This window comes from Amblyomma maculatum, chromosome 11 (genome assembly GCF_055883805.1).
Source record: "Amblyomma maculatum isolate TAMU_Amacu chromosome 11, ASM5588380v1, whole genome shotgun sequence".
Lineage (NCBI taxonomy): Eukaryota > Metazoa > Arthropoda > Arachnida > Ixodida > Ixodidae > Amblyomma > Amblyomma maculatum.
Window position 1 is genome coordinate 45,268,696 of NC_139354.1, and position 13,378 is coordinate 45,282,073.

Below are 13,378 nucleotides of genomic sequence, written 5' to 3' on the forward strand. Positions count from 1 at the left end.
CAGTCTGACTATACCCACTGCAGGGCGAAGGCCTCACCTACATTCCTACAATTAACCCAGTCCTGCGCTAGCTGCATCCACTTGACCCCTGCGAACCTCAACTTCATCCACCCACCCAACTTTCTGCCACCCCCTGATACGCTTTCCTTCCCTTTTTATCCAATTTGTTACCATAACCAACCATTGGTTGTCCTCTCTTCGCATTACACGTCCTGCCCATGCCCATTTCTTCTTGCTTTCCACTAGAATGTTAGTGACTCGAGTTATTTCTCTGACCCACTCTGCACGCTTCCTATCTCTTAATGTTACCCCTACCATTTTTCGTTCCATAGCCCTCTGTGTTGTCCTCAACTTAAGTACAACCCTCTTCGTTAGCCTCCACGTTTCAGCCCCATAGGTGAGTACAGGTAAGATGCAACTGTTGTATACTTTCCTCTTGAGCAATACCGGTAAGCTCGCTGCGTCAATTGCTCATAAATTAAGCCACTCACAAGCATGGCAATTGACCTGGTAGCGACGGCAGCTTCATTTTCAGGCCGCGCGATTCTCGCCGGTACCAAAGTAGCTAGAATTCCTGCAGCCATGTATCTTAAAGTCTGGCTCCATCGGAAGGAGGTCTCCATGTGATTCGAGAGCAGATGGAGAGAGAAATGAACACAGGAGAGAGAGAAAAAGTGGCTGGCGGCCTGCTTTGTGTATCGTTTTAAACAAAAGCGGACCAGTCATCTTGAGGATTCCTTTTTGCTCAATATATGACACGAGACGTGACAAAAAGTGATCCCCATACCCTGTCAGTGTGCTCAATGGCATGTGATGTAAACATGTTCACAGCTAAAGGAAGCGTAGGCACTTGTAACTTATGTAATATTGGTGAAACCAATATAGCCCTCTTGACACTGAGGATTGAGGTCCTCAGTAATTTGCGATTTGCTGATGACATTGCCTTGCTAAGTAACGCAGGGGATGAACTGCAAATAATGATTGATGACCTAGACAGGAAAAGTAGAAAGGTAGGCTTAAAAATCAGTATGCAGAAGACTAAGGTAATGCTCAACAGCCTCGGGAACGAACAGCAGTTTGCGTTAGGTAGCGAAGCACTGCTAGTAGTAGGCGAATATGTCTACTGAGGACAGGTAGTAACCGCAGATCCGGACCATGAAAAGGAAATAACAAGAAGAATAAGATTGGGATGGAGCGCATTTGGCAAGCACTTGGCAAGATTATGCCTAGCAGCTTACCAGTATCGCTCAAGAGGAATGTATACAACAGTTGCATCTTGCCTGTACTCACCTATGGGGCTGAAACGTGGAGGCTAACCAAAAGGGTTCTACTTAAGTTACGGACAATGCAGAGGGCTATGGAAAGAAAAACGATAGGGATAACGTTAAGAGATAGGAAGCATGCAGAGTGGGTCAAAGAAATAACTCAAGTCACTGACATTCTAGTGGAAATCAAGAAAAATAAATGGGCATGGGCAGGACATGTAGTGCGAAGAGGGGATAACCGATGGTCGCTGAGGGTAACAAACTGAATTCCAAGGGAAGGAAAGTGTAGCAGGGGGTGACAGAAAGTTAGGTGGGCGGATGAGGTTACGAAGTTCGCAGGGGTCAAGGTGGGTGCAGCTAGCACAGGACAGAGTTAATTGGAGGAATATGGGACGAAGCTTTCGCCCTGCAGTGGGTATAGTCAGGCTGATGATGATGATGATGACATTGAGGACAAAAGTATAGCATTTCTGAACTGTCCTGATGGGCTGATGCGAAGGAGACTTTACAAAAGTGAATGACCGTAACGAAGAGTTTGCAAATAAATGCGCTCCAAATACACTTTATAAAAGAAGCGTGAGCTTTAATTACACTTTAAACTTAGTCAACCAAGGAGGAAAAATAATAAGCATACAGTGTGTATGACTGTTACGTGTGCTTGGGATGCGGAATGAAAAGGCTGTGCTAAAGCCGCTATCACACCGATAGTATCCTGCTAATTTTCCGACACTTTTAAGCACGGCCTTCACAAGAATTACTTGTCAGTTGATCCAAACTTGCAACATACTTACTGATGTTGGTGTCTTGGTGCTGCACTGAACATGGCCCCCGACATATCACACAATGTTGCCCTGCCCTGGCTCATAGCTGGCGCTGGCAAACATTTTATGAGCTAGCGCAGGTTGCTTTGCTAGCCAACGAGAGAGCTGGACATTTTATTCAAAGATCGATGCTATATTGATCAGACTCTCCAATGTAGCGAAATCGGCAGCGTTACAGGTTGGTCTGCAAAAGTTAGCGCACTATCGGGATGCCTGCGGGCAGCATACTAAACACACATTCCAGCAGCATACATTCCAGCCTTTCTAAATGTGATGAAACTAAACTGTAGCTACCTTTTTGCCACTGTATGCTAACCCTCAGTAAGGCGTCCAGCCTAGCACAGTCTCACAACTGGTACGGTAAGATAGGCCTGGTACCGACTGCGTCAGTCCGACAGCTCAGAAAAAAAGCAACGACGGCTGCCCACTTGCCCAAGGGGCTGCTGGTGACAAATTGACGGCGGATTACCAAGTACATTCCTGAGCCCCTGCAAAGGACCCTGGCATATAAGGATAGTGTGCACGTCGACTATCAATTGTACACCTAGCCTGTAGGATCTTGGCAACGAGCTTTTGAACTTCCATAAATCCTGTAAACCAAACGAAAGCAAACAGTACAAAAATACCATATTTATTTGAAGTCAGGATGACCTTTTTTTTTTTCTTTTATGAACATGAGATAAGAAACTTTTAGGCGGTCTTCGATTAAAGGAGTCATAAATGAAATTCAATATATACATGATGACCACTCACTGAAACTGGAAAAAAGGTAAGCCAGAGTCCAGTTCAGCTAAAACCGATGAACACGTGTGGAAGCAACGTTTGGCATGGGTTTGCTTGGCAGTTTAGCATTGGGAGACTGGCACAGAGTTTGGCAGAGTGTTAAATGTCTTCATAATAATAATAATAATAATAATAATAATATTAATAATAAACTGGTTCACAGGAAAGGAAAGGCACAGTATCTGTCACACCTGTACTGTGGACACCTGACCCCCACCACAGAGGAAGGGAGCAGGGTAGGGGTGGAAGTACAAAGAGATAAAAAGGAACCATAGTGGGGGGGGGGGCTCCGGAGTAATTTCGACCACCTGGGGATTTTTGAAGTGCACTGACATCGCAAAGACGCAGTATCTGCCTTGCTTCCCAGTGAACATCTACACTTCCAATGAATGGGATGCAATTGGAGGTACATATGTCATCAATCTGAATCCCTGTCCTAAGTAGGTTAGCATCCACTTTGGCAAGTATATATGGATGTTACATGAGAAATGAAATGGTATGGCAGCCCCTTGAACCTTGAATGTAGCCATTACAATTCCTAGCCACATCCAACGAAAATACACGAGACAGTGGGTTTGGCTTGACACGGAAATTGCCCAGGTTGTAGAGCTTGAGCCTGACATCTGATCTAACAGCCTGCGCAGTGGACGTGAACAGTATTTGGAAGTCCGCGAGACGTGGGTGCGAGGTTTACAGTGAAACTTTTTTGGCCAAACCGTGATTTTCACTGACACATATAGCACTTAAAGCCTCACATCCATGCCCCTCTTCTTGGTCATCCTCTTTTGACGTGGGCACCTGACCAACGGGGTGAAAACTACCCGCAAAAACTGGCACAGATGTCATTATACCGGGCGGCATGACAGACTATCTACAGCCTATTCATGCCTGCATCAACGAGCTTTTTGAAGGAGTACAGACGCCTAATTTTTTGGTTCGTGTTTTATTCTTAGTAATGATGCGTAAGACATTACTGTACACGGATCACTGTAATACGTATTTGCCTATGACTGCTAAATAGCATCTTATAATCGAATTCTTCTCTCACCTGTTTCGGTTTCAGTTTCAACAGCCGAGCAATGGCTGTGACATCAGGGAAGTATAGGTCACGTCAGGAATAATAATAATAATAATAATAATAATAATAATAATAATAATAATAATAATAATAATAATAAATAAACAGCGATATAACTGTTCCTCTGTCTTTTGCATATACGTAACTAAAACGCTAAAGCAAACACCCAAGAATAGGAACCACAACCAGTGAAGGCGCAATTATATATAAATCACTGCTTTTCTTATTCCTGACATTACCTAAACTTGACTTTGATGATAGCTATTGCTCTCGCCTGTTGAAACTGAAACCAAGTCAGGTGGTTAAAGAAAAAATAAACCCAAACTTGATGTCAATACTGCTTTAAGAATCGGCTCAGAAAGTTTTGTGTAGACTGGCTCACTAAAACGCACAAGCTTTCGGTCGGCTTACATGTGAGGTAAGCTTTTTTTTTTTTTTTTTTTCCAGCTTAACTCTTTCAGGTGTCTGCTTAGAACAGAGGTCGGCCTAGACTAAAGTAAATGTATTAGGGGTGTGCAAATATTGAAACCTTTAGGTTTTGGTTTGTTTCGTTTGTCCCAAAGTGACTCAGGCTATGAGAGACGACGCAGTGGAGGACTCCGGAAATTTCGACCACCTGGGGTTCTCTAACGTGCACTGACATCGCACAGCACACGGGCGCCTTGCTTTTCCGTCTTCATCGAAAAGTGGCTGTCGAGGCGCTGATTCAAGCCCGCATCCTTGGGCACAGTAGTCGAGCGCCAAAACACTGCGCCAGCCCGGCGGGGCTACTGAAATTTTTAAATACGAATATTTGATCAGAGAGAAAAATGGAAGATTAAAAAAATAGCAAACATTGTTTACCTTGTTTATTTCAGAATCCACGTGTTATTTGCAAAATACAGTAAAACCTCATTATTCCGGATCACAAGGTACCGGCAAAAATGTCCGAGTTAACCAAATTCCGTATTATCGAAAACAACAACAACAAAAAAAAGGTACTGTGCAAATGATAGCTGCCTCCTTAAATGCTGCACGGAACAAGCGTCGAGTGCTTTTTGAACTGGAGAGCTTGTGACGAAGCATGTAGCCGGTCGTAAAGTTAAAAGTGTGAACGTGCAACGAGCCCGAACTCAACGAATGATCGGTGTCTGCTCTTCCATCAACCATCGGCACTCTCTGGAAGTGCTGCCGTGTCATGTGGCTGGGACGCGACTGACGTGCAAAAAGGGAGCGCCGCCGCGATTCAAACAGCGGCTCTTCCGTAAACTATCGACACTCCCACAGCTGCAGTTTGTGCTGTGCGTACTTCCCAAGAAGTACGCACAGTAGCTGAATGTTGCACTTAAAGCCATAGAGCAAACAAATTCGCCGTAGCCTCCCTGATATGGTTGTCTTGCTCTTATCAGTGCCATGCTTTTCCGATTGTAAATCGATGCCCCACTTCGGATTTTCGAATTTAAAGGGGTCAACATAGAATCGTGTAAATATGTAAGCGATGATGAGATAACCAGTGATGCCCTCAATGTGGCAGATGAGGTGCCCAGCGAAGAGGGCTCGCTCGATAATGATGAGCCGTCGTGTGATGAGCTCACGGTGCGTCGTACCACTACAGAAGTCGCGGATGCTCTAGCAGTTTTAGAGGACATTTATTGTGATGCTCCTGGCAACTTGCTCGCCCTGGAAGGGTTATCCCATGTGCACAAACTTGTCCTCACTGCCCAGCTTTCCGCGAAAAAGCAAACAAGCATATCTGACTTCTTCACGAAATAAAGGTATGCAATAAAAAGAAATTCACATGCAGTTTTTGTTGCTCATTCCATAATTCGACATTTGGATAATTTGGACATTTTTTTCACTCCCATGAGATCTGAATTAACGAGGTTTTCCTGCACAAACAAGCAGTGTTTAATTATTCAAAGATACCGTATTTACTCGCATAATGATCGCACTCGCGTAATGATCGTACCCCTGAATTTTGAGGTCAAAATTCCATTTTTTAAATTCCCCGCGTAATGATCGCACCCCGAACATGGAGCCGCCTGGTGGTTGATCTGCAGTCATCCCGCAGCGAATGCATTCCGACGAGTTCAAAACCTAGTCTAGTAACGTTGGAGTTCCCATGATTCCATGCTTTGCGGCATTCGCCATTTTGCAATTCGGCAGCGTTGTAGCGTGCTTTGTGTTTTTGTGCGAGTTTACGCCATTTCACCATAGGGCAGTATGCCAGTTACACCGCCGCGTTCAAGCTCAAGGCTGTCGACTATGCACTGGAGCATGGCAACCGCGCTGCTGGTAGGCATTTCGGCGTGGACGAAATGAGGATACGCTATTGGAAGAAGCAGCGCGAAAAGCTGATGGCTACGAACAAGACACGGCGGGCTTTCCGTGGACCCAAAACGGGCAAGTTCCCTCGTGTTAAGGAGGCGGTCCTAGAATACGTGAGGGACCTGCGCAAGGATGGTTGTGCAGTGTCATTAGAAATGATACAGACGCCGGCGCGCACAACTGCCAGGAAGCTGGGAATCGCCGCAAAGGATTTCCGCGCTAGCTCCGGTTGGACGACTCGCTTTATGCGACGGAATGGACTTTCCCTGAGGCGGCGGACGTCGTCATGCCAGCGGCTCCCAGCCGCGTATGAAAGCAAAGTGATAGACTTCCATCACTTCGTCACTAGGCTTCGCGAAAAATGCGGTTACCTCATGTCGCAAATTGGAAACGCCGATCAAACTCCACTGACGTTCGACATGCCCCGGAATACAACTGTGAACGAGAAGGGTGCTCGGAGCGTCCTCGTGAAGACGTCTGGCGCAGAAAAACAGCGATGCACAGTCATGCTTGCTGTGATGGCCGACGGGCGGAAGCTGCCACCATACGTGATCTTCAAACGGAAGACTATTCCGAAGGGAAACTTTCCCCGTGGCATCCATATACGTGCACAGATGAAAGGGTGGATGACTGCAGACCTGATGGTCGACTGGATCAAGACTGGTTGGGGACGAAGACCAGGAGCACTTCTGCTTCCCTTGCTTCTGGTTTTGGACAGTTTTAGGGGTCACCTTGTGGACAGCGTGCGTGCCAAGCTGAAAGAGCTGCGCACGGACATTGCAGTCATTCCTGGCGGCCTGACTTCGCTGCTGCAGCCTCTCGACGTGTCTTTGAACAAACCGTTCAAGGACAACGTTCAACGACTTTATGCTGAGTGGATGGCAATGGGCCAGCATGATTTGACGCCGAGCGGAAAGATTAGAAGGCCATCCGTGGAGATGCTGTGCTCATGGATCACAGAAGCGTGGAGCAGTATCCCCGACGAGGTAGTGGCTAAGAGTTTTAAGAAGACAGGCATATCTAACGCTTTGGATGGAACGGAAGATGACTTCCTGTGGGATTGTGAAGATGCTCCCAGCGACGACACTGCCGTTTCCGATGAGTCGTGCAGCAGTGAAAGCGAGGTGGCGAGGATTCAGACTTTGATTAGAGTACTGACGAAAAAAAATAAATGGGCATTGTGCACTCCATGTGATGCTTAATGTGCGTGTTTATTGCGAAGGTAAGCCTTAGTCAGCTTTTATTTTTGGTTGTAATCGAGATATATGTTCTAAAACGTCTGACCTGCAACTTGCTTGCGTTTTCGGTGCTAAAAAATTTTTTGTAGAAAATTTACCCCGCGTAATGATCGCACCCCGAAATTTGCGTCAGTATTTAAAAAAAAAAAGTGCGATCATTATGCGAGTAAATACGGTAGCTTTTCTATATCATACTTGAAGTTAACAGGACTAGCAGTGAGTTCAACTATATTCCACGTCTGCGTTGAGCCGGCACAGCCGGAGAGCACCTCAGCCCCTGCGGTAGGCCGAAGCTGGAAATGAAATCCGATTCAACTTTTCAAAAGCTCACCGGTGGACGAGGCTCCGTTCCAGGGGACGCTGTAGCCGTAGGCCGCAAAGCCAGCCTGGGCTCCGGCTTGAGCTCCAGCTCGCTCGGCGGCTGCCAGCATGGAGCCCCGGCCCCTAAGTGCTGCCCCGCCCCTCCGTGTTGACCCCCGTGGTCGACCCCTACTCCGACCCGTTCCCCTACTCTTCTTGCTGCCCGGAGATGGCGCCCCGGGACTGTCCACTGGGGGGGAGGACAAAAAGCAGAAGAAAGCAAAGAAACATTCAGTACGATGTCGACTCAGTGACTGTATGCCATCAGCAATAGTTGTGCAAATACCTTGAAGGGCCCATGGAGAGCTATTTACTAAACCTAGAGAATGCACACAAGTAACAGGTGTCCCATCAGTCCTCTCCTCAAAGTAAACATTTTTAACTTACCGTCGCTAACTATTGGCAATACAAAACGAAGCTCCTCCTCTCCCTCCTCAACTCAACGCGCGCCGGCGTGGAAGAAAATAATAATAATAAAGAAAAGTCTATGACAGCGCCCCACCGCACTCAGTTTCGCCTGCGTCACTTGAGAGCGTCCAATGAGGGAATGTGTCGCCCTAATCGGTTGCAAGCTGTCGCCAGGAGTACTTCTTAAAAATTACTGGTAAATTATCAGCTCCACGCAAAGCTTTTAAATTTGGCGCGAATATTCACAATGACCATGTTTATCGATTTCTTCCACTAGAATATTGCCACTAGGCTCGGAAGCATGTGGTTTCTTTCTTCATACTCCTGTCCTCTTGCGTTAGAAAACTCCGACGGCAATGTGTGTCCCCTTGCCTACGCTATGTCCACAATGTTCTGCCAATAATCTATCTGCACGATGGAGCCGCTTCGTTCAATGCATTCTCGAATACGTTGAATTCAATGCATTTTCTGGGGGAAGGAGGGGAACCAGAGTGCCTTTAAAAGTCAACCTTCGGGTATTTGGGGAATTACTTCCAGTCTCTCCACGTCCGAGTACTTGCAGTTTTACTTTTCATACTTTTTAGTCATGCATCTCAATTTACGTGCTCCATTTGTTCGTTCATTTTGCCCACCGCTGTTGTGTACCGTATTTACTCGAATCTAACGCGCACCTTTTTTCCGATATATCGTGTCCAAAAATTGGGTGCGCGCTAGAATCGAGTACGACCCTAAATCTCCGATATCATATCGCCATCGGCATTTCAAAATGGCCGCCTGGTATGCACTTCGAGCCTACTAGCTGGTCTAGCTGTCTATGCCTAGCTGCAGTAGCGTCCTTCGTGTGCTCTGGTACATGTGCTTTGGTTAGCCTACCCGTTTTCTGCGATTGACCGACCAGTATGGACGTGCCGAAGATTCGTCGAGTTCATCATGATGCCGCATTTAAACGGAAAGTCATCGTGTGTGCAGAGACGGACGGAAATCGGGCCGCATCACGCGCATTCGGAGTTCCGGAAACATGCGTGCGGGACTGGCGCAAGCAGAAGGAAAAGATTTTCGGCAGCAAGGCTACACGAAAAGGTTTCAGTGGACCGAAGCAGGGCCGGTTCACCGAAATAGAAGAGCGGCTCGCAGAATATGTTCTAGAGCAGCGAGCGGCGCAGCGGCCAGTGACGACGGACCTGCTCAAAGTCCGGGCGATGCAGCTAGCCCTACAAACAGGGCTAACGCGGAGCGACTTTAAAGCGAGCAGGTGCTGGCTGTCTAATTTTATGAAGAGAAAAGGCTTTTCTCTTCGAAGGCGGACAGGGATATGCCAGAAGTTGCCTGAAGAGTACGAAGAAAAGCTGCACAGTTTTCAGCGGTTCGTTCTAAGTTTGCGCCGCAAGTACGGCTACCACCTCGGCCAGATTGGAAATGCCGATCAGACACCGCTGTACTTTGACATGCCTGCCACCACAACCGTTGAAAAGAAGGGGGCGAAGCAAGTGCGCGTGTTGTCTTCCGGCCACGAAAAAACACGCGTCACCGCAATGCTTTGTTGCACCGCGGATGGACACAAGCTGCCCCCATATCTCATATTCAGGCGCAAGACGCTCCCGAAAGGAATCGTGTTTCCGAGTGGCGTGATTGTGCGCGCCAATGAAAAAGGTTGGATGACAACGGACTTGGTCGCCGACTGGATCGATAACGTCTGGCGCAAGAAACCCGGCGGCAGTTTGGGCCTGCGTGCGATGCTTGTGCTCGACGCTTTCAAGTGCCATCTCGACCAACGCATCAAGGACAAGCTCGCTGCGTGCAACATCGACCTTGTCGTGATACCAGGTGGCATGACATCGCAGCTCCAGCCGCTCGATGTTTGCTTGAACAAGCCAGTGAAAGATAGGATTCGGGCGCTGTACACCGAATGGCTTGTGAGTGGCTGCCATGAATTCACTCCCAGCAACAGAATGAAGCGTGCCTCGCTGCAAGAGTTCACTGGATAGGCGAAAGATGCGTGGTGCACGATACCGTCTGCCATGGTCATCAAGGCCTTTAAAAAATGTGGCATATCGAATGCCATGGACGGCACCGAGGATGAGATGCTTTGGTCCGTCAGCAGTGACAAGGAGTTGTCTGACAGCGACGACGAGTGAACCTTGTGCCGGCATAGTGACAATCTTGGCAAGATAAGCCGTTTCCTTTTGTGTGTGTGTTTTTTAGTGCACCGAGATTAAATCTTTGCTTTTCCAAACGAGACAAAGTTGTATTGCTGTATGAAAGCGTTAGGTGCGCGGTACTCTTTTTCGCGGAGAACGGGTGCGCGTTACAATCGGAGCTTTTTTTTTTTTTTCGGGGGTGGGGGTCACGAAAAACGGGTGCGCGTTACAATCGAGGGCGCGTTAGATTCGAGTAAATACGGTAACCAGTTTTGAGTTTCGTCTCCAAAACCTGTCGCGAGACTACGCAATTTACTTTTGTTTTGTTTTTTTAAAGAATAGTGGTGCTCAAATAAAACGAGGTGCATCACGAGGCAGAAAGAGGACCGACCATCCTTTCTCACCTGCGGTATTCAGTGGGGGCACGGGAGTGCTCGAGGGGCTGCCATCGTCCACGATCAGGGGGCCGTCGCTGCTGTCATCGTCCTGTGCCACGGCCACGCTGCTCAGGGACCGCTGCACCAGTTTCCAAAGGGCAAGTTTTTGAAGAGCACTCACTTCCACACCACTACGTCTAGAAGCAAGTTGTAAGAAAAAAAGAATATAAACCCACAACAAACAATAGATGAATAATAAATGAGCTCAAAGCGACGAACTGCCAAACACTTAAAATGACTGGGCAAAATCTGCTCAGCTAAGGCCGTTGCAACCTGCAAGCTGCAGTGCCATCTTAATTACATCCTGTAATTATTTTAGGTTTCGTGAGGTTAGGTTAGGAAGAGGTGGTGGTTGTAAGCAGCAGCAGCAGAGTAAAATTTGTTTAAAATAGGGGCAATTAATAATCCAATCATTCTAAATGCGTTTAACAGGTGCAAAATATGGCAAACATTGTCGGGACCGGGTGGCCATTACAGGCTACGATGGCTATGCTTGAGGAAGTGACACTGTCGCACTGTAACACTGTAATTGGAGTAACTGCTTTTAAGAAGAAAAATGACTCGATGGAACTGAACCAGCCGTAGACAAAACGAATCAGGCAGCGTTACCAGCTTCCTGTACTAACTTATGCCCAGAGTTACTTGAGAACAGTGGCTTTTTTAACAGTGGCCCTGAGAAGAGATCACAATCACACTTTCTTACTTTCTTGAAGGCTTAGTATAGTAGTAGCACAGTGGCATTATATATAGCTGAACCAAACGAATAAACAAGTATGGTATAGGCTTGCACCTTTTGAACTGCAGGTAAATGCCATCTCAATGCAAACTAACCCAAGTTTGAACTAATGAAACTGAAGGATCGAAACAGTATACAGCAGTCAGGAAGCAGCAGGGCAATGATGTCACCAGTATTAATTCCCGAAGAAGTCTATGACCGAGGTTTGCCCTTTTTGCTCTCAAGAGCGATTGCATTGGAAGGTCTCCCCCTACACCCCATTCCAAACTGAAGAAGGTGTAGGCATCATTCAGTTTGGTCACGACGCTCAAGTTGATCCTTTGAATACCCTTTCCAAGTAAACCTTTCCTTGCCCACCCTTTCTGTCTGATGTGAGCCTCCCCCATACTTCTCACGTGGTGGAACAACCCACCTCGCTGTAGGGGCTTGGTGGGATCGAGTCGAGGCTGACGACCGACTCGGAGTCCTGCTGGGAGGAAGGCAGCAGCAGTGGGGGTGGCGTGGGCGCCGTCACCGGCGGTGGGGCGCTCGTCGTCACGTTGTGCTCCACCAGCTTTTTCTTGCGGGGACCACGCTGCCAGAGAAAAGGCCACAAGGCCGGTTTAGCAAGCAATGCAAAATAAAGAGAGAGAGAGAGAGCCCGCTCCAACCTTGGCAACACCATGGCAGCACCTCAAACGTTACGGCCGTTCTCTGTTAGAGTATTTATTTATTTATTCGATACTGCCAGCCTTAGTAGGCCCAAGCAAGAGGGGCAATACAATGCAATACAAAACAAGGGAACATTCAGCACAAAACTTAAAAGATCAACAAACCAAAGACAATGTGGGCATGATTCGAACACACACACACACACACACACACACACACAAAAAAAAAAAAGCAAATTGAACACAGTTTATCAAAAGAACTGAACATACAAAATTGAAAAGTATTTATAAATAACTGGCAATGCTTTCAGTGGTCAACAGTGCACTCAAAGGAAGCTGGTTCCACTCCGTTATTGTACGTGGAAAATAAGAACATTTAAACAAGTTGGTTTTGGTAAGATAAGTTATTAAGGACCGGGCGTGACGATGCCTCGTTGGTCGCGTCACTAGTGGTTTCATGTAAGTTTCCGGGCTCATTGATAACTTGTTATTTTTCACACACAAAAAACATTTTAATCGCAAAAGCTTTCTTAGAGTTTCTAATGTTTGTATGCCATTAACATTCATTAAAGTTGTAGGGGAATCTGTAATGCGGAATTTAGAAAAAATAAAACGAACTGCTTTCCGCAAGATCATTTCTAATGCATGGTTATTAGCTTTAGTGAAAGGGTCCCATACTGTACAGGCATATTCTAATTTCGGTCTGATGATTGATGTATAAGCTAGGAGCTTGGTGGTTTGGTTTTGAGGGTTTAACGTCCCAAAGCGACTCAGGCTATGAGAGATGAAGTAGCTGAGGGCTCCGAAAATTTCGACCACCCGGGGTTCTCTAATGTGCACTGACATCACACGGCACACGGGCACCTTGCTCTTCGCCTTCATTGAAAGGCGGCCGCCGACGCCAGGATTCGATCCCGCATCCTTGGGCACGGTAGTCGAGCACCCTAACCACCGCGCCACCCCGGCGAAGCACAGCTGTTGGGTACCTCCCACTAGGTGTATCGATGCTCCAATAAAGTAGCAACATTAATAGATGCATGGGCTTCAGGCTTAGGAAGCATGTTCAAGGTAAACCGTGTCATCTCGAACTATGTGGTGAGGAAGTGGCAGGTTAGGCTTAATGAACCTAGAATACATCAGAATACATTAGCTGCGGT

General features: G+C 47.1%; 1 protein-coding gene across 2 annotated transcripts in view; it reads right to left on the reverse strand.

Annotated features, from left to right (window-relative positions):
• The window catches only part of Ino80 (chromatin-remodeling ATPase INO80), a 71,269-nt gene that overhangs the window by 11,969 nt on the left and 45,922 nt on the right, over positions 1–13,378 (reverse strand). For both annotated transcript variants that reach the window (XM_084585632.1, XM_084585631.1), the window contains exons 30-32: positions 11,984–12,145; positions 10,803–10,914; positions 7,824–8,042 (exon numbers count right to left, since the gene is read on the reverse strand). In XM_084585632.1, coding sequence (XP_084441758.1) covers positions 7,824–8,042; positions 10,803–10,914; positions 11,984–12,145 — 493 coding nt within the window. The remainder of the gene's footprint in view (positions 1–7,823; positions 8,043–10,802; positions 10,915–11,983; positions 12,146–13,378) is intronic.